The sequence below is a fragment of the Bubalus bubalis genome, chromosome 9 (genome assembly GCF_019923935.1).
Source record: "Bubalus bubalis isolate 160015118507 breed Murrah chromosome 9, NDDB_SH_1, whole genome shotgun sequence".
Lineage (NCBI taxonomy): Eukaryota > Metazoa > Chordata > Mammalia > Artiodactyla > Bovidae > Bubalus > Bubalus bubalis.
The window spans coordinates 22,297,390-22,318,371 of record NC_059165.1 but is presented as its reverse complement, the minus strand read 5'-3'; the positions used below and the strand labels follow the sequence as shown (position 1 = coordinate 22,318,371).

The 20,982-nt window shown below is 38.6% G+C and overlaps 1 protein-coding gene across 21 annotated transcripts in view; it reads right to left on the bottom strand.

Moving 5' to 3' along the window:
* Positions 1-20,982, bottom strand: part of MEF2C (myocyte enhancer factor 2C) — a 178,286-nt gene that overhangs the window by 61,160 nt on the left and 96,144 nt on the right. For all 21 annotated transcript variants that reach the window (XM_044947313.2, XM_044947319.2, XM_044947321.2 and 18 more), the window contains one exon: positions 20,186-20,389. In XM_044947313.2, coding sequence (XP_044803248.1) covers positions 20,186-20,389 — 204 coding nt within the window. The remainder of the gene's footprint in view (positions 1-20,185; positions 20,390-20,982) is intronic.

The window sequence follows — 20,982 nt, the reverse complement described above, 5'->3', positions numbered from 1 at the left end:
TTTCTTATGAATGATAACTAAAATGCTTTCCCTGTGGTTCTGTTGTACTATCCACTGAAGGGAAACTCTCAATAATATCAATATTTTGTGGAAGCTCTCAATAATATCAATATTTTGGATGCAGCTACACAGTTAAAATTAAGGGGAAGATTATTGAAAACCTAAGGAAAGAAAGGCGGTTTAATTTTTTTGAGCTCTACACTTTTAACATGAGGAAGGAAGTCCTTTGCAATAACATTTTGACTGTATCCACCTGGGTAAAACAAAGTGTAGGTTTGCTACAATTATTAAAATAATATTTTGCAAGAAATTTATGTCTCTGTTCTTAAGGAAAAAAGGTTGCTTTATAAATTTTGGTGCCTATATTACTTAGATTCACAATCTAACCGCTCAGTTCTTCACTTTAATTTGCTTGAGTAGATAAGTGATGCCAAGTCTGGTAACTACAAGATGACATTTTTGCTGTGTTTCAGGAGAGGAGGGTAGGGAAAAGGAAAGAAATGTATGCTTTTTATGGAGACAACTATTGTTTCTCTCTGGGCAAAGCTATAGGATCAAGGAGAAATCTTTCATGCGTTATAAAAACTTCTTCTTTTAAAATGGGTACATAAGCTCTTTCCTTGCCTTTGTTTTCAAAACGATACTGATAACACTGTTACTTTACAGGCCGGATGGGAGGAAAGGTAAAAGGAATGACGGTAAAACTTCCCATTTTTTTTCCAGCAGTTAGGAAGACAGAGCAAGAAGTGAGATCTTCTTAAGTGAAAATTTCCCAAAGTCCCAAGGAAAAGGGGAAAACTACAGGAGAGTTTCAAGAACCACAAGACTTGGGCTTTGCATCTTGTCAGAAAATCCGCAGTGTTAGTAAAAGCCTGGGGAAAGGCTGGCACGGACCTGACTCAGCAGAGAAATGCCACCCACAGTCACCGACACTGCTTCCGCAGTGGCTTAGCTGCCCTGTTTTCTCTGGAGGGTTCCCCAGCCCGGCCAACCCACACACGTCTCTTGATGGGAAACTGGACTTTTTGAAAAGTGAAATTAAACAAAGTTGTATAACATTTAAAAGAAGTTTACAATTATGATACTTGGCTTTTTACACGGGCTTAAAGTCAATTTTCTGTTGAATAAATAATATTAACCACACAGTAACCACCTAATCGTTTAAAAATGCCTCAAACAGCCATCACCATCATTCTGAATAGACTCCCACTTCTTTTTAAAGTCCACTGTGAAAAAGATGAGGGGAAACAGTACCATTAAAAGAGGAAGCAAAACAGAGTCCACGTCTGTTTCCATGAGGTCATGCACACAATTGACTACTGGTCAGAGGAATCCAGTCTATTCACACCGAGATGGGGTGTGAAGTCAAAGTGGGTGGCTGGGAGAAGTGAGAACCCTCTCCCACTTCAACCTTTTATATTACTTTATTGCTGCAGCCAGAGGGACAGATAGAAATCAGTGAAAATTCTGTTGATCAGACACAGGAAACAGGATGCAGGAAGATGCAAGTTATATAACCAAGTTCACCTGCTGGAAAAATTGCCAGTTTCACGTGAACTGCGTGTGCATGTGTATGTATCCGTGTGGGTGTGTGTGTGTGTGTGCGTGTGCACGTGCACACGCATACTATACCATGAAGCTAAGGATTTCGAAAGGATCTTCAGAATTATTTCTGGGTAGATGTATTTCTGCATAGCTGTTTTCATCTTTTTGGCCCCAGAAGGAAATACTTCACTTTCAGAATTTAGGTTCCACAATTTTTTTTTTGGTTGTTTTATTTTAGGACATTTGCAAACTGAATGATGGTGTCTAGTGGAAAACCAATTTCTTTCCCTACTCATAATATAGCAAATAGTTTGCTGTCACCTAATTTACTAAATTTTTCTCTAATATTTTCTCTCATATTTGTAGGAACTCAATCATGGAAAGCAATGAAATATTTCTCCTTTTTTTCTAATATTGATCAGCAAGTGCTTTGATCTCAGTAACTGGATGTCAGGTGTAGAGTCCAGAACTATAACATTTGTTGCACGTCCTATAGGAAATATTAGGGCTCTGATGGTTGTCTGTCCTTAAATCACAATTCATCTTTGCTAGGTCTTCAGAGTGCAAAATAGGTGCGGTTCAGAGGAGTGTCAAAGGAACATCAGTGGTTCAGAAGCGAATATCCTTTCCCCAGTAGCGATATACATTGCGGGTATGTGACTGGAATATTTAAAACACCTGTTCACTTGGAACTAAGCCAAATGTGTAATGTGTTAGCGTGCTTGGCTCACTTCCAAGAGCATGTATCATTACTGCCATCAAAATACTGAGGGAGTCAGGGCAAAGATACAAAGCTAGAAGCATGTAAGAAAGATATATTTTATTGTTAACAGTACTATCACATTAAACACCGTTGGCTGGCTAGTATTTTAATGAAATCAATTATTTGTTTTTGCGTCAGAAAAGAAACCAGCAGTGTATGGAATTTCTTGTCTTAGATTTGCTAATTACTTTCCTTGCCTTAAAATCTTAATCAAGCTCTCTCCCACTCTCCCTCCCTCCCCCACCTTCTCTCTTTTCACTGCGTTCTTCCCTGGATACATGGTAGTTTGACCCCCATGGACTACACAGTCTGCCAATCTTCTCTGTCCATGGAATTCTCCAGGCAAAATACTGGAGTGGGTAAGCATTCCTTTCTCCAGGGGATCTTCCCAACCCAGGATCAAACTGGGGTCTCCTGCATTGCAGGTGGATTCTTCACCAAGTGAGCTACCGTGGAAGCCCTCAAAAGGAACACCAGGGAACAAATTCTATCCTAACTCTATTTGCCAGAGTTCACCAACAAAACTTGGGTAAGCTCCTCCACGTGACAGGGTTCAACCTATTTTTTTTATTTCTGTTTTGACCTTCGTTAATAGAGTTATTTGTGACTTCTAGTTTTTAACCTTTCTCTATCTTTTCCTTAGTTTAAAATCTGTATAGTAAATATTTTATCTCTGAAGAATTTCATGACTTCATGACACAAGAAATATTTATGCATGTATTATATGTAACAATTTATAAAATACTACATTTTGTTTGAACGTAATCACAGAATATACTGAAGATTTCAATGTCCAAGGTGTGAATGTGTCTGTGTGTATGTGTGTGAGCGAGAGAGACAGAGAGAAGAAAGTTAGAAAACATTGTCTGTGTTTACTCATACAGGAGGAAGGAGCAGAAGCAAAGGAATAGCATGTTTAGGGGCGTCATGTGCCCAACATGTGCTAATGGCTATATATGTACATTGTACAAGCTAATGTGCACAAAAAGACCAAAAGAGAGACTTACCATTCCAATTTTACTACTTATGAAGCTGCAGCAGCAGAGATTAAGACACTTGCCGAAGAGCATGGAGTTTATGAAAAGTGGAAGAAACCAGATTTGTCTGACTCTCTAGAACTTGCTTCTGCCCCTTCTCCCACACCACCTGCGGCCTTACAAACCATAATGGAAAAGAACCTATCTATCTATATATTATATATATAAATAATGTCTATATGTCTAATATACCATACATCATAAATTGGCACATTGTAAGTCAATTATACTTCAATTAAAATAATATCCAAAAAATGGCTGAGTTTTTAGATTATCGGTGTGGAAGTCTAGGGTAAAGTTTTTACATTTGGCAGTATTGTATCCAGAATCTTGGCCTGTTCATGTGGTCATTCAAAGTGCACACACTTCACTGTGTGTGTTTGTTAGTCGTCCTGTGGTGTCCAACTCTTTGGGACTGCCTGGACTGTAGCCCGCCAGGCTCCTCTGTCCACGGAATTCTCCAGGCAAGAATACTGCAGTGGGTAAGCCATTCCCTTCTCCAGGAGATCTTCCTGACCCAGGGATTGAACCTGGGTCTCCTGTATTGCAGGCAGATTCTTTACCATCTGAGTCATTGGGCAAGTCCATATACTTCATTAAGAACACCAAAATTTACAGATTTTGATTTCTTCAATTTAATCTAGAGAAGCTTATATAGTTTAAATATGCTTGCTGAAGTCTTTATAATTTGCTTCTTTAAGATACTACATCTGACATTTTGTCTTTAGTCAGAGAAATAAATGCATGTGCATATCATCAGTGCAAACTGAAATTACATGCATATTTCAAAAACAACTTTTTATGTTATAATCATAGCTGTTCACAGTATGGCATAAATGGCTTAAAATATATAAGTATAATGAAAGGTTTTAGGCTTTATAGGATGTACACATATACATGTTACTTGTAAAAATTAAAATGTTTTGGCACATTTACATTTTACAATTATATTACTTCTATCTGGTTGTCATTTTGTTATTCTTCTGCTTGATACAGTATCGTTCTCATACCTTCCGTATTGTACCTAATTCTGCACCAAATATTTGCTGCTGCTACTGCTGCTAAGTTGCTTCAGTTGTGTCCGACTCTGTGCGACCCCAAAGACGGCAGCCCACCAGGCTCCCCTGTCCCTGGGATTCTCCAGGCAAGAACACTGGAGTGGGTTGCCATTTCCTTCTCCAATGCATGAAAGTGAAAAGCGAAAGTGAAATCGCTCAGTCATGTCCGACTCTTCACGACCCCATGGACTGCAGCCTACCAGGCTCCTCCATCCATGGGATTTTCCAGGCAAGAGTACCGGAGTGGGTTGTTAGAACTCTTCATTTATCTGTTTCTTCTTCTTCCTCATTGCCCTTGCCATTTTTCCCACCGCTCCTTCTTTCTGTGAACTTTCAATTCTTAAAACTAATTCTTAAACCAGTACTTTTCAGGCCCTTGCTCCTTTCTTCTTGTGAATCTTTGCATAACTAGTCTTTTGAAAGGTTCGTCTCCATCCGCTTCATCAATTCACAACCATCTTTCTGCATTTCAATTGTTTGAGCTAAAAAGATATCACTGATCATGGCTACCATTTCTAACTTTTAAAATATTCTTTCTATAGTTGTTACTCAATTACAAGGTATCATCATCATAAACCTTACTATGTGCCAGACCCTGTTCTATGCATTTAAAAAATATTCAATCATTTAACTGTCATAATAGCTATATACTAGGTACTATTATTAAACCCCATTTAAAAAGCGGAAAAATAAAGAGGAAGAACACTTAAGGGATTTGTCCAGGGACATACAACTGGTAAGCAGTAGGGAGGGACACAAACTTGGGTAGTTTAGCTCCACTTTGGGAACTGGGGCTCCCAAACACTGTTACGCTGCCTCCGCCAAAATCTCATAATCCCCGTTAGGCCATTTTGTCCTGTTGATTCACATATGTATTTTCTACCTTAGCTAGATTGTAAGTTTAGTGAGGTCACAGATGGAAGCTTCCTAACTTGTATCTCTCCTGGCATCACTATAAAGTTCTATATATTCTAGAAATTCAATAATCACTGCTAGAATAAAAATATCTACAGATAAAAGTGGAAGTAAACATCTAAAATACACATATTGGAAGCCCACTTGTAAAGTTGGAGGTAAAAATGGAATTAAAGCCTTGCACATATTTGATAACAATATAAATCTAATGTCATTGCTTATCACTAATGAAATGGCCATATTAACTTCTTTGCTACATTTAATAGCTTTCAACTGTCATTATAAGCATTTGATGCACAGAATAAACACACCTCGTGTTTAAACCATTCTGCTTGGGTTATTTGGCCTTCTATTATAAATAATGCTGTAGACATTTCAAATCTCTAACCAGTAGAAGGTAGTCAAATCAATATTGGCTACATAATACATAAAGAATGGATGCAAATTTTATAGCAAAGAAATTAATTATTAATTTATATCTGCTTACTACTGTAACAAAAATTCATTGTTAGCTTTTTCTGAAGTTTAACAATGCTTCAGCCAAGATGGATAAATTATATATGAAAATAACATTATTTAAAGTAAAAATGCTAATAAAACAATTATTTAATATTTATGAATGTTATACAATCTGTTATATGTAGTAATTCATGCACTGTCTTTTCATACGATACTCTAGCATGGCTATTATAGCTCATATCACTATTCTTTAGCAATATTAAAATGATTTTTTAGCAATTAAAATAGCAATATTTTCTATATTACAAAGGCTTTGCTGAAAAGTCAGAAGTGAATATATTATTAGAGGTTAATTATTTCCAAAACAGAATGTATCCTGCATAGCACAAATGACTCAACAATGAAAATTTTGTTCAAAAAGTGTGCATATAAAAGGCTTTGTCCCTGGAATGCAGCTCTAAGTGGCTCACTATCTAGGTTGAAAATGGCTATGCAGGGTTGTATGTCCTATTTTTCCATGCCTGCACTAAAGATACAATATGGGAATTCAGCTTGGTAATTACTAATACACCACACAGACACAATTACACCCTGTGTGCGGCATGAAGGAATCACTTGTGGTCTGCATCCATTACAAAGAGCAGTAGGGGGCCACCACGCAAGACGACAAAATGCTTTACAAGACGGAAGGAGACCAGAGGAGTTGATGTACACAGATACAAGGACCTTGATTCTTCTAGCAATGATTTAAGTCTCTTTCCATCAATTATCGTCCTTTGTCTCAAGAGTCTTATCACCAGCAGCACTGCAGGAACTGGGCATAACAATGCTCAGACCCGTATAACCCCATGAACTGTGCTGACATTTCCACACCCTGTTGCTATGTTTGACCTGGTTATTCAGATTACTTAAGCAAAACAAAAAGAGAGAGAGAGAGAGAAAAAGCGTTACCATTGCAAAACTGGTGTATGTACTTTTTTTTTTTAAGGCTTACTCAGAATTCCATTTCTCTAAACTGAAAGCCATCCTACCTTCAAAACGTTCCTTTTCAAAGTAGTTTCTACTCCCTTTATAAAATTAAAAGTGAAAATACGCTTGGATGCAAAGTATAGTTGTAAGAAAAGAGACTAAATACTGGTATATCAAGGGGTTACATACGTAACAAGAGAATTCTACGTCCAAGAGAGCTAAACTAAAATAAGTCAGCCGCTCTTTTTAGCTACAATGAGTCACAGAAATAATTTTCTTTCTGCGAAACTCTTTAAAGTTTCGAGTTTAATTGCAAGCAGTAAGCGGTTTTTATTATAACAGTTTCCTCCTGATTATTACATGATGTACATTATTTTACAATACTTTCATTTAAGATGCGTTTTTGAAATACATGTTATAATTATGGATTTTTAAGACCTTAGGAAAGTTAGTTATGGCAGTTGGTCAGATTTCTGTGAAACAAAGCCTTGTCTTTTAGAAAATGTTTACAACCTATGAGAAAAAAATGTGTCCTGGGGCTAAAATGTTTATTGGCACCTAGAAGTCTGAAGGGAGACTCAAGCCTGTGGTTTTTGGAGGGTACTTTATCATCGCCGCATTCTCAAAGGTTTCTCTGAATGAATAGAACTGGATTACTCAGCCTTCTATTCCACGCCTATTCCTCTCCATTTTCCTTGGCACGAACTAGAGCCAGGCTATTTTTAGTTAGGCAGTTTTCTATTTTTAGACAACTACCAGTTAGAAGACATTTGTTCGGAAAAAATTTAAAAACACACACACACACAAAGGGAGGAGGGAAAGAAGCTTCTCTTCACATATTGTAAAGCAGCCTTCAACCTGTAACTCCAGGCATTTCAGCTGCTTTCAATCTTGGAAAAATAAAGAAAAATTCAGAGTTCAGGGTTTTAAAAATAAACCTTCCCTCTGGCAAACAGACCAAAATACAACAAGCTGTTACTATGTGAAACAGCGGACTACAAAAACAAAGAACATTCTCCAATGATTGAACTGTGAGAAAGGTTGTAGAACTATTAGGTTATAGGAATGGTACACAGGCATGTAACAATTTTCCAGCCTCTCAGCCAGATGGAGGGCGTTTTAGAAATTAGGGAGGGGGTAGAGGGATCCTCATCTGTACAGTTAAGATGAGGATGTGCGATACAACCTGAAAGTTTCCGTTCTCAACACCAGAGACCCTTGTGTCAAACTTAAAGGTAATTATATTCACTGAATTTTTCAAACATTTGTATTCTATAGAATTTCCCTAAAAATTATAACCACATGTTTACAGAGAAAGGACATATTAAAAAAAAATCCAGTGCTAATGGGAAACAAAATTAAAGCCTGCTACATATACACATAGATATGTGTGTGTGTGTATGCATTTGTATATCTCTAAATCATTACCTTTATTAGTCTTGCTTTTACTTTACATGGGGAAAAATGACTTGCAGACTGGCTCAGCCTATCAACTTACTCTACTTATCTTTCAAAGTTGTGTTTTCCCCTCTAACCCACCATGAGACGGACATTTTCACGGGCTCACAACTGAAATTACTTTCTTTTCCTTCAGTTATCCTGCTGTGCCCTAAGTCTTTTCAAGGTTCAGACTGGTGGATAGGATAGTCAGCGGCACATCACCAGTAACTAGCACGAACTTTAGCACCTGATCTTCATGTTCATGTATATCTGCTGAATGAGGGAACAAATACTGAGCATGCTGTGTCCACAACGGCATATTGACCCGGAGGACCATGGACTCCTCATGATCACTGTCACGTTTCCTATGTGCACGTAGGGAACACTCCACAAATGCTTGTGGAAAAAACATCAATTCACTAGCCTTTATTAGTGGCAACCCACTCCAGTACTCTTGCCTGGAAAATCCCATGGACAGAGAAGCCTGGTAGACTACAGTCCATGGGATCGCAAAGAGTCGGACACGACTGAGCGACTTCACTTTCACTTTAATTTATATAAGTGCTATCACTATTTATATAAGAATACGATATTTATTAAGGCATTCCCCGATGGCTCAGTGGGTCAAGAATCTGCCTGCCATGCAGGAGACACAATTTCAATCCCTGGGTCGGGAAGATCCCCAGGATAAGGAAATGGCTAGCCACTCCAGGATCCTTGCCTGGGAAACCCATGGACAGAGGAGTCTGGTGGGCTACATGTTTAAGGGGTCAGAACTGAGCGACTAAGCACACATAACGATTAATAGAAAATGCTATATAATTATTCTCAATATAAAAAACTGCTGCTTCTCTGTCCTTTGGTAAAACAGCTTAAATTTCCTGAACTTTTCCCTTGATGTTGAAAATAAAAACATCTTATCTAACTTAAGGGCTTCCCTCGTAGCTAAGTGGGTAAAGAATCTGCCTGCAATGCAGGAGACCTGGGTTTGACCCCTGGGTCAGGAAGATCCTCTGGAGAAGGAAATGGTAACCCACTCCAGTATTCTTGCCTGGACAATCCCATGGACAGAGGAACCTGGCAGGCTGCAGTCCATGGGGTCACACAGAGTCGGACACCACTTAGCACCTAAACCACCACCTAACTTAACAGTTGACAGTGGGCTCTGACATCTTTTACAGCCATGATCATCCCATCAGCCCTGTGAGCCAGGATGGGTTAGGGTGGACCAACTCAGAACGTTGAACAAATTAGCCCAGGTTATAGAACTAATGTGTGTCGTTGCCATAACCAGAACTAATCTCTCTCCAAATCTGTGGGGCTTTAAAAGTTCTTTCCTACAAGTACAATTTAAAGGAGAACTCTCACGGTAACGCTTCCAACAACATTCTTTAGGAAAATCGCTCTGCAGCTTTCTTTTTCCCCATGTGAAATTAATTCAGAACCACCACCTTTAAGGAGAACCTAGTCACGAAGCCTGGGGAGAAGATAAAATTCCCCACATATCTAATTAGGAAACATGAGCCTGCGTACGCATGCGCATTCCCTTTCTGGTGGAAAAGCTTAGAGTTGACCTGGGTTGTTTCTGCTCCCCTAGGACTGTCCTTCCTGTCCCTTCCTCAGCTTCTCTTTCTTCCTCAGGGTAATTTCAACTTCAGTGTTCCCTCCATCCTCTCATCTTGACCCACAGAATCCCACTTACTTTAACAAATATTCCTGGGAGTAAATGACGCAGCTTTCCTGATTGATTCTCCCTGCCCTGGCACAGACCCTAACACCCAGTTGGGATGCAACCAATGACTGGGAATGAAAGATGGAATGGCCGCTGCAACCCCTCCGGCTCACAGGTCCTTTATTATGTTGTATCCATCATTCATCACGCTAGTTACTCATCAACAAGAGTGCTGGGTTTGCCAGTTTCATTCTTATACCAGGGCTGCTGAGTAGAAGGTTTCTGGGGTGACGAACATTTCTGGACCCATCTTGACCAACGGAAGCCACTAGTCACATGTTGCTATGGGGCACTTGAAATGTGGCCAGTTAGACTGAAGAACTAAACTTTTGAGTTTATTAATTTCAATTAATTAAAATGTAAATAGCCACCTGTAGCCATTAGGGCAGATCTGTTTCATTTCATCTGAAACCTGGCTGTATTATCCAAAAAGAATTCACATGACAGAAATGACTGACTTTGTCAGGCCATAGGCGCTAAATATATTACTTATTTACAAATGTGTACAGGTATTACAAGACACTCCTTGGAAGCAAAGTTATGACTGACCTAGATAGCATATTGAAAAGCAGAGACATTACTTTGCCAACAAAGGTCCGTCTAGTCAAGGCTATGGTTTTTCCAGTGGTCATGTATGTATGTGAGAGTTGGCCTGTGAAGAAACCTGAGCGCCGAATTGATGCCTTTGAACTGTGGTGTTGGAGAAGACTCTTGAGAGTCCCTTGGACTGCAAGGAGATCCAACCAGTCCATTCTAAAGGAGATCAGTCCTGGGTGTTCATTGGAAGGACTGATGCTGAAGGTGAAACTCCAGTACTTTGGCCAACTGATGCGAAGAGTTGACTCATTGGAAAAGACTCTGATGCTGGGAGGGATTGGGGGCAAAAGGAAAAGGGGACGACAAAGGATGAGATGGCTGGATGGCATCACTGACTCGATGGACGTGAGTCTGAGTGAACTCCGGGAGTTGGTGATGGACAGGGAGGCCTGGCATGCTGCGATTCATGGGGTCGCAAAGAGTCAGACACGACTGAGCAACTGAACTGAACTGAAAGAGGCATTTGTATGGTATATCAAAAAATAAAGTTTTAAATTCAGAAATTCTTGAATAAGAGTTACTATTATTCATTTGTATATAAGGTTTTTTGTAATAATATTTTATCAGATGTGAGGGAAAAAAACCAAATACTCATTGTAGAGTTTACTGTTTACAGTGTTTCTTATCCTAAAACAGTAGCTCTAAATAGTTACTGAGTTTATTTACTAAAACATAAAGATAAGAGATTTAATTGATATGAAGAGGCTTTCAGAATCTAATTAACCTCCCAGCTAGTCATTAACTCTATGACCTTTAGAAATAATTGACAGGGATTTTTTTTTTTTTTTTTCCTTATTGAAAACTTCCATTAGGTGGCTAAACTTTGGGATAAGACAGAATACACTAAATGCCGTTGAGACGTGCTGGATAACATGCCAGACAGCTATTAGTAAAATGAGATATATTCCCAATAAGATAATCTATCCACCCAATCTGTTGCATCCATATGCAGCATTTGCCTAATTATAGTGTTTCTAATGATGGAGTCTGGAGTCTTTTTCCAGAATGTCCTATGAATTATTTTGATCATGAGGGTAATGAGGAATGTATAGCTGCCACCACTCTTTGCACCCACTGCTAACCACCGACATCATACTTGCCTGCCGAGTCTGGTCTCGAATTCAGAATCTTCCTTGACACGTGCTCTTGGGAGCCACTAGCAACTGATGGGCATGCACAGGGAGGGCCCGGAGATGCAGTGCTCACTTCACTGTGTAATAACAGGCCTTTTATATTGTGCTTCCAAAAATGTAACATGCTTGCTTTCAAGAGTTAGTTTAACCATATATCAGTTAAAAAAATTTTTTTTTATGGTATGAAAAATGTTCACAAATGTACTTTTCAAACTCCACGCTGGAGAAAATAGATATCTGGAAAGGCTCTGGCTCCTTGCTACTCAGTTTGGTTCACAGACTAGCAGCATCAGTTATCATCTGGGAGCTTGTCGGAAATACAGACTCTTGGGCCCTGCCCTGCGCTCACTGAATCAGAATCAGCCTTTAAGCAAGATCCCCCCAGTGATTCAGACTGGGCCGGAGGCATTTTGTCTGAGACTCTCTGATCTCTCTTGTTAGATCCTGGCCGAAGTACCACCATCGCTTCTCTTTTTCCCAGGAATCTACATATGTTGGTCTGAAAGTCTTTTACTTTCCACCAGGACTACAAGAAATATCTCTACATTGTCCCCATGCCTTTTTTTTTCCCCTTTTATAAAGTGATGAAAGTGAAAGTCGCTCAGTCATGTCCAACTCTTTGTGATCCCAGAGACTACACAGTCCATGGAATTCTCCAGGCCAGAATACTGGAGTGGGTAGCCTTTCCCTTCTCCAGGGGATCGTCCCAACCCAGGGATCGAACCCAGGTCTCCCGCATTACAGGTGGATTCTTTACCAGCTGACCCACAAGGGAAGCCCAAGAATACTGGAGTGGATAGCCTATCCCTTCTCCAGTGGATCTTCCTGACCCAGGAATCGAACTGGGGTCTCCTGCATTGCAGGCAGATTCTTTACCAACTGAGCGATGAGGGAAGCAACAGCCTTTATCTATCTCTGATTCTCTTGAAAGAGTCTCACCTTTTATTATTATTAGAACATATCTGACTTCAATGAAGAAAATTTGGTAACTTTTAATATCTATACCATAATGATCATCAGTAAGTTGTTTATATATATACATAAGTATATGTACACAGGTATAGATGTATCTGTGTATATATATATATATATCTGTGCATACATGCTCAGTCGCTCAGTTGTGGCCAACTCTTTGTGACCTTATGGACTGTAGCCCACCAGGCTCCTTTGTCAATGGAATTTTCCAGACAAAAATACTGGAGTGATGCGCCATTTCCTTCTCCAGGGGATCTTCCTGACCTAGGGATTAGACCCATGTCTCCTGCATCTCCTGTATTGACAGGCAGATTCTTTAACACTGAGGCACCCGGAAAGCCTCATATATATGTACATATATATAATATTTATTAAATGTCTACAATATGCCATACATTGAGCTGGCAGTTGAAGTTATAAATAAAACATCATCATGTCCTTCACAGAGAGGAAGTAGGTTTATAATAATAATTCTTAAAAATGCAGAGAGGCAGTTGAAATAATAAACATCCTTTGATTAAAGACTCATCATCTTTTATTCTGACTCTAGGCAGGACTCTGAAGTTGTTCCTAAAGCTTCACTTTTGAGTATTTCATAGCCATATACTTAGTACCAACCCTAAGGAAATAAGGATATTCCACTCTTTGATATCTTATTTGATATGTTTTAAAATCAAATAATGTTACTTTTACCTAAGGACTGTCAATGGCTAGAATGCAACATTTGGTTCAAATGTGTAGTCCAACACCAAGTTGTAGGTGTCGTGAACTCTGTAAATGTCATTAAATATTGATAATGATGATTCAGGCTAAATATGTTTCCCCTTTCACTTTCAGATATTGAAGGAAAAAAACCACGAGGACTTTGGTTTGTTCCAATTCAAGATGATTCATGTAAAATAATAACGATAAAATGGTGATGGTTAATAATTATAAAGCAGTTTCACTACTGACAAAAGGCTGTATTTTGAAACCTATTGTCTTTTCTGCTCCTACTATTATTAAATAATTTTCTGTTGACTCTGTTAGTACTAAGCCATTAGAGTTGTGTAACGAGAGAGATGAGAGGTAATGTGTTATTGCCTTGTGCATATAACTTGAGTAATCTAATATGCACTTTATTTGTTCAACAGTGATTTTCTTAATAAATGACATGTGAAGCAGCTTTTCATGTTTATAAAATATATGCAAATTAAGCAAGTGCATTATTTTTAAAAAGGAATGGATTTTCAAATTTGATATACAGAAATTCATTGTGGATTGATGAGAAATATGAATATATTTTAGACCTGTTTCTTTTAGACTTTGGGGAACAAATATAAATTTGATTTACAGAGACAAACAAAAGTCTTTTAAAGATATATAAACAAAAACAAACATTACAACTTAGGAGAAATATGCAAAACCTTTTCTTTTACTGTTTTTAACAAAATAACTTTTTTCTTGTTTTCCTTAGAAGCCTCAACACTGAAGGTTTAAATCTTTATGGAATATACTAATCCTTCAATTTTCAATACTATCTATCTAAAAGCAATTACATATTTAGTTTAACAGAGGACAAGGCAGAATTACTAAGCTACTCGCAATAAGAACTATTTTAATTATACTTCACAGTAATCTAAGAAGAATTTTTAATGTAGCTCAAGAATATTACTTCTCTAAGTTTCTGGGAAAAAACTGCTTTTCTGAAGAAATTAATTACTTATTATAAAGTTAAATACTAGCCTTTGCTGCTTCAAGTAAGTTTAAAATAGTAACAAGGAAGACCTACCATCCTTCCGTTTACAAGCTTCACGTTTAAAAAAACAGCACGTATTACCTCGTTCACGTGGCTAGTGCTCCCTGTCAGCTTGGACAACTCAAAAGAACTTTCGAACCAGACGGTAAGCTTACTGATTGTGGTTACTGGTGTGGGGGCAAAATGTGCTTTCAGTTTTACGATGAGTGTGTAATTCCAGACTGGTGTCTCTCAAAGTGAACATTTATGCTTTGGATTCTAAAATCTCAAGGCTACACAGTTCTTCACCTCTGAAATGCACTGTTCTAATTTCACACTGAAGAATTTATCCTGGTGTTGATTTGAAAACACAATTAGTTGAAATGCCTCCTTTTTCAGATTTCAGTCTAGTCCAGTGCTGTTTCACAGAACTTTTTGGATATCAATGTAGTCTACATCTTCCCTTGTCCCATTTGCCAGTCACTAGCCACATGTGGCCGGTAGCTACTGTATTAGATGGTACAGATCTAGATCACTGTAGTTTTTGATAGTGCTTTGATGAAATTTATAAAATTTTAGTGAACTGTTTCATTGGGGCTATAAAAACATTTTTATACTTTAAACGAGTAACATTATGCAATATGACAATCCCATAGCTATATCTTATTATAACTGTCTTCCCCTGTTTATTTTTTCTACAGATGTATTCTGATGGCCTAACACTCTCTCAACCTCACATTAAGCCCTGGAAATGTGATGGAAAACAAAATGTGCACTGGCCCTGCCTTCCAGAAGTTAAAAAATCTAGTGTGGAACAAGAAATTGGACAATAGCTTCAACAGTGCTTTGATGATAGAGAAAACAGAACATATTAGAGTCCTATATTATAATATAGGAAAAACAATAAACATAAGTTACAGAGCATCTCCAGGATATTTCCAAAAGTATAAACTGGGGCCTGACTTGAATGAGGGATAAATAAAAGCCAAGCAAAGGCTGAGTAAGGAATGTTGAAGACAAAACAAACAGGGGCTTGGAGAAGCTGAAGGATGTAGGCATCTTTAGATGGCTTGAGTATAGGATGGGAACTGGGTGAGGGGGTAGCTGAGGGAAATAACAAAAGGTGAGGCTAGAGAAGAAGAGAATTACAGAGGCTAGATCACACATGACCTTGTGAGCAATCTTGACCAAGAGACCTTGAGGGGCCTTGGTTACGTTCGTATCTCCATGCATTCCATGGCACATAGCACATGGCAGGAATTCAGCCAATCTTTGTTCAGTGAATGCATGAAAGAATGAAAATTAAGCAAATGATCAAACATATAAGTGAATGTTCTTTTTCTTTTAGAAAAAGTATGTGTAACATACACATATAAAGCATATATATTTTCATGTATCTATATTTTTATAAGCATAAAATTGAAACCTATTTGGGTTATATAAGGAAAACTCATGTAATACAGACATATTTTGATATTTTATATCTACTCCTGACTTTTGTAATACAGAATTTGTAAAGTCCAGTTCCACTATTGGCTGAATTTGCTTTTCAACAAAAATTGTTCTTAATTTTTACCAACTATGTAAAGGAAGTTAACTTACTGATAACCTCCAGGAGCACTGTGGAATACTAAAGTGTATTAGCTATTTTAAGGCCTTTGCAGACCCAATTCAGGCCTTAATTATTACTGTGCAAGGAGACATTTTGCTAGAACTGTCTTTAAATCCCAAAACAGGAATCAGGTAACAGAAAATAAAATTTCATGTAAATATTACCTCTCATTCTCCCCTTTCTTTTTGCCCCCCTCACTCGCATGCTCCCTCTCTCACCCACACACACTCTCTTCTTCTCATCCTTGCACCTCAAAAAGAAAAGCCAGTAATCTTCTCCTGAGAGAGCTGTGAATCAGAGGTTCTTTCTGCAGGGGTTACATCCATCTTTTTGATTTCCCAGGGAGCGGCACAGGTTCTTATGTTTTATCCCATGGCCACACAGAGTCACTTAGTCACTAGCCCAGACTAGATGAGCAGCTCAAACAGAATTACTGAGTCACTGAGGGGTGAGAGGTTCCCTCCTGGCCAGGTGCTAAGTGATGCTCCCAAGTGGGTTTTGTGGTTAGAAAACATGCGCTGGATATGAGGTAACCTGTCTGGACTTCTGTCTCTCCAAGGATCACCTGGAATGATCTGGTGATCAATGACCTGTCTGAAGTTTTGTTGAACTGTTTAGCTGAAGCCTTCCTTTCAGCAGTTTGTATTACTTTAATGAGATTATTGGTCCTTTGCCCTCTGACTGTTCCCAAGCTAATTTTTGTCTGTTTCATATCCTTAACACGAATGCCTGTCTCCTGGTTCAGAAGTCCTTGAGCGGTGCTGAACATAAGCCGGTGCCTGCTAAATCCTTGCTGAGTGAAGAAATGGCTCTACAGCCTTACAGCATGTCCCCTGGGACCTGAGATCTTCAGTTCATCCTGAAGTGCTCGGCCCCACGTCTCCTTCCCCAGCATCAACTGTGGGAGTCGGCAGGCAGCCAAGAGAACCAGGAGTGCGCTAGACAGGCGCAAGGGGATGAAGGAAGCAGTTTGTGAATACCATCAGAGCCTCCACTGAATTTCCACAGCCTCACAAGCTACCATTTTGGGTAAATACCTAGTATACTTATCATAGAGTTAAATAAGATGGACTTTCTTCAAAGGAAGCATTTTTAATACAATAATTGGGTTTTTTTTTTCCTAACCAGTGGATTAAAAACTTAACACATTTACAAAATCTGGCATATTTATATATTGTATCTAAACAGATATTCAAGCTGCATTATAATATAATAATAAAAAAACCCAGATCCCAGTCTGTCTATTAAGTCTTTGTAAGTCTTTGTGTCATCGTAACTGTAGTGCTAATTATCAAGCAAAGACATGATAATTACAAAGAGCTTTTTTGCTAAAAGAAGGAATCTCTTTCAACACCCACGCGCTGCACAATTTCCTATGACCCTGTAACACTACTCTGGTATGGCCCAGAAATTTGTATTTCAGGCTGAATACTGGGAATCATGTTATTCCTCTCTCTTCGCCAATCTTTTTTTTTCTTGTGAGTAAACTGTTTTCAGAGGGTTAAGGGAGAGGGGTAATGGTCCAAATGGGAAATATAAAACTAATGACCCTTCATGAAACATATTATGCTCCTCATTAAACTTTCTCAGTTAAGTGTATTCCATTAAATTAAAATAAATAGGATTTAAAATTTTACCCAGGAGTAGTAAACTATCCTAACTTTCAACTTTGTGTTAGATCTATTCTAAGAATAGATTTCTCAAGTCCCTGATGCATCACAGGTTCTTAGCCTGCAACACAATTTATGTCTTCGTCTTGCAGAGGTCTTCAAACTTCGTGTGTGTAAGAATTACTTTGGGAAACTTATTACAAATACAGCTTCCCACTCAGATCCCTTCTTCTTCACCAAGGATCTCAGGCACACTGACTTCAGTGAAATGCACTTTGAAAGGTACTCTCTGTATTTTTCTGGCACAAACTTTGTCAAGCTTAGGGATCCCACTTGACTGCTTTCTCCATCATCTCAGTTATTACTACAGTGTGGGAAAGCCAAATGGTGAAGTCTGTTGTGATTCAGGTAGTAGAGCAGGCCAGTCCCGAATCATGATAGACTTATATGTGATTTTCAGAGAATCAAAGCATCTCTAGTTTTGATCTAGGAGCCTCAGAATGTCTTTTTGAGAGATTCAGAACTTTAATCTATTCATGTTAATGGCAACATAATGATGAAATTGCTACTCTATTTTTGCTTTTTAAAGAATTACATTTTTGTACAAAACTTTCAAATTCACTGTCCTCCTTTTTGAGATGAGAAAACTTCAGACCAGAGAAGTAGCCAGTTTGTCAACCAGGAAGACTGTGCAAGGCACGGGCTCCAGTGCAAGCCCCTTGACTTTCAACTCAGTGTTCCTATGACCGTGAAGAAGTCTGGGTGAGACACCAATCTGTCCCAGAATATGAAAATCTCTAGAGTACGTGAAGTTTTAACTCTCCTTTAAACCACAGAGTATATTCCTGAGCAAAGCCCATAGAAGATAATTTTATAGATTTTTAAACTCATAAGAAAACAAATCTAAAAAGTCAAATTTTCACCTAGATTAATACAGTTCAACTGCATTTCCCACCATATGAAGGACAGGAGCCGTTCAACTTTGATGACAAATTCCAATTCAATTTTTTGTTGTTGCTCTGCAATGTTCATTGTAATGATTTTGGTAATGAAGTGGAGTTTTGAGTATAGAGTTCTGTCTTCAGAACTCACGTTTACTGTGTGTGAATGTATACAAGCGTGCCTGTGAAAGCACTTTCACATGTGAAAACACTTATGAGGTTTGACAACTGTTAATATTTATGTATTTTCACATTTATATCTGTGCATGAATAAAATGCTATCTGAAATACACACTAGGTAAATTTTATAAATGATCTTAAATTTCAAGATCAAGGCAAGCCCACAATTAAAATCATTGGTCAGTGAAACACTAAATGTGTAGTAATGCAAATCTGAAAGTATCTTAAAATACACATATTAGGTCTACTTATCATCTACTCTTGTTTCTCTGAAATTATTTGCTTGGTCTTATTAGGCAAAAAATTAAAAAAAATTTAAAAACTTTCAAGTAAAAGTAAAGAAATGAGAATTAATCTTAGACAATTATAACAGGTAAAGAGAAGATGGATGTAAGAGGCAGATTAATTTGATCGGGATTAGAACTACATTTTTTCATAATATAGAACCACTTATAGCAATGGCAAGAATAACTTGTATTCTGGTAGACTGATTCTGAATACATACTTCTGAAACATTTATTTTCTCTTAATTCTGGAAAAGCAGTCATAATCAAGGAAACCAAGAGGAGAAAGACAGGTGGATAAAATAGATGGGGACATCTTATCTCTGAATAATGGGGATACATACTTCATTATACCTCTTCCCTTTTGATTTAGTATTCATTGCTTACGAAGGGTACTATAAGGCAATAACATTTAAATAGGATACATGTGGGAAACACTTAAAATTGTATGGCAATGTTACTTATGGTAAGAGACAAAAAATATTTTTGAGTTTCAACATGGTGCTTACTTATTTTTGGCACAATGGAACCATGTTTTAAATCTAACTTTGATAAAACACCAAGTGACATTTAGAAATTCATTTCCATCAGATTTCTGATTCCACGTGTATCAATAGCACTAAATTATATGATTTGGGGGAAAAAACACTTCTGGGAGAATAACTGTCTTTACTCTTTCAGCAAGAATACATTAGGACGAATGAATTAGAAGAGACATAAAGTGAAAAACAAATGAAAAGTTATGGTGAGCTCACTTTAATTTTTTTCTTTGACTATGCTGCCAAAGCATATACTTAAAAGAAACTATGAGTAGTATATACTTCAGTATATACTTCAAAGAGATCATGAGAAGTCACCTAAAATGTGGGTGAGCTGTCCCCGTAGCCACACGTCCCATTTCTGGTGGCCTGACACTGGGGTGGACAAGGACGACTCTAGAAGGATGAGATTAACAATTTGACAAGATGCCTGATTCCTAGCAAGGAGCAGATTCACGGAGTCCCTACTACCATGCCACTCTCACTTCGCATTTTGAGATAGAAAGAGAGAGGGTGGAGTAATAGCCGGGGCAATAACTCTGGGTACACCTGCGGGCATATAAACATTTTAGGAAAAGGAAGTTGTGCTTGTGTGGAGGCAGGGAAGAGAGGAGGGAAGGGCTGAACACAAGCGGCTCTGCCTAAGTTTGGGGTTCATCAGGCACGCGTGCACGCTCACCTCCACGATGTCCGAGTTCGTCCGGCTCTCGTGCGGCTCGTTGTACTCGGTGTACTTGAGCAGCACCTTGTCCATGTCCGTGCTGGCGTACTGGAACAGCTTGTTGGTGCTGTTGAAAATGATCAGCGCAATCTCACAGTCACACAGCACGCTCAGCTCGTATGCCTTCTTCATCAACCCAAATTTCCTCTTTGTAAACGTCACCTGGAAGAAAGCAAGCAGGCGGGTTTTTTAAGAGAGAGAAAAAGCGCGCCTTGAAAAACAAAACAGTACTTTTTTCCCTTTGTAACACCAAGTGTGTTGTGATCAGAGCCCTTGGCACGAACGCATTTGGAAAGAAAGCAAAGACATCTAAAACCAATTTCTGCTTAGAATTGTGATTTCTACCTTGCTGCTGCAGAGAAGGCAATGGCAACCCACTCCAGTACTCTTGCCTGGAAAATCCCGTGGATGGAGGAGCCTGGCAGGCTGCAGTCCATGGGGTCGCAAAGAGTCGGGCACGACTGAGCGACTTCACTTTCACTCTTCACTTTCATGCATTGGAGAAGGAAATGGCAACCCACTCCAGTGTTCTTGCCTGGAGAATCCCAGGGGCGGGGGAGCCTGGTGGGCTGCCGTCTATGGGGTTGCACAGAGTTGGACACGACTGAAGCAACTTAGCAGCAGCAGCAACTTGCTGCTGAATACAGAAACAGTAAATGCCAGATTTTGTGTAGGGCGTTATAATGATGGTGACCTGGGAGCTGTTTTGTTGAGCAATTCAAGATTTTTAAAAAGGTCAATTTCAGCAGTGTTAG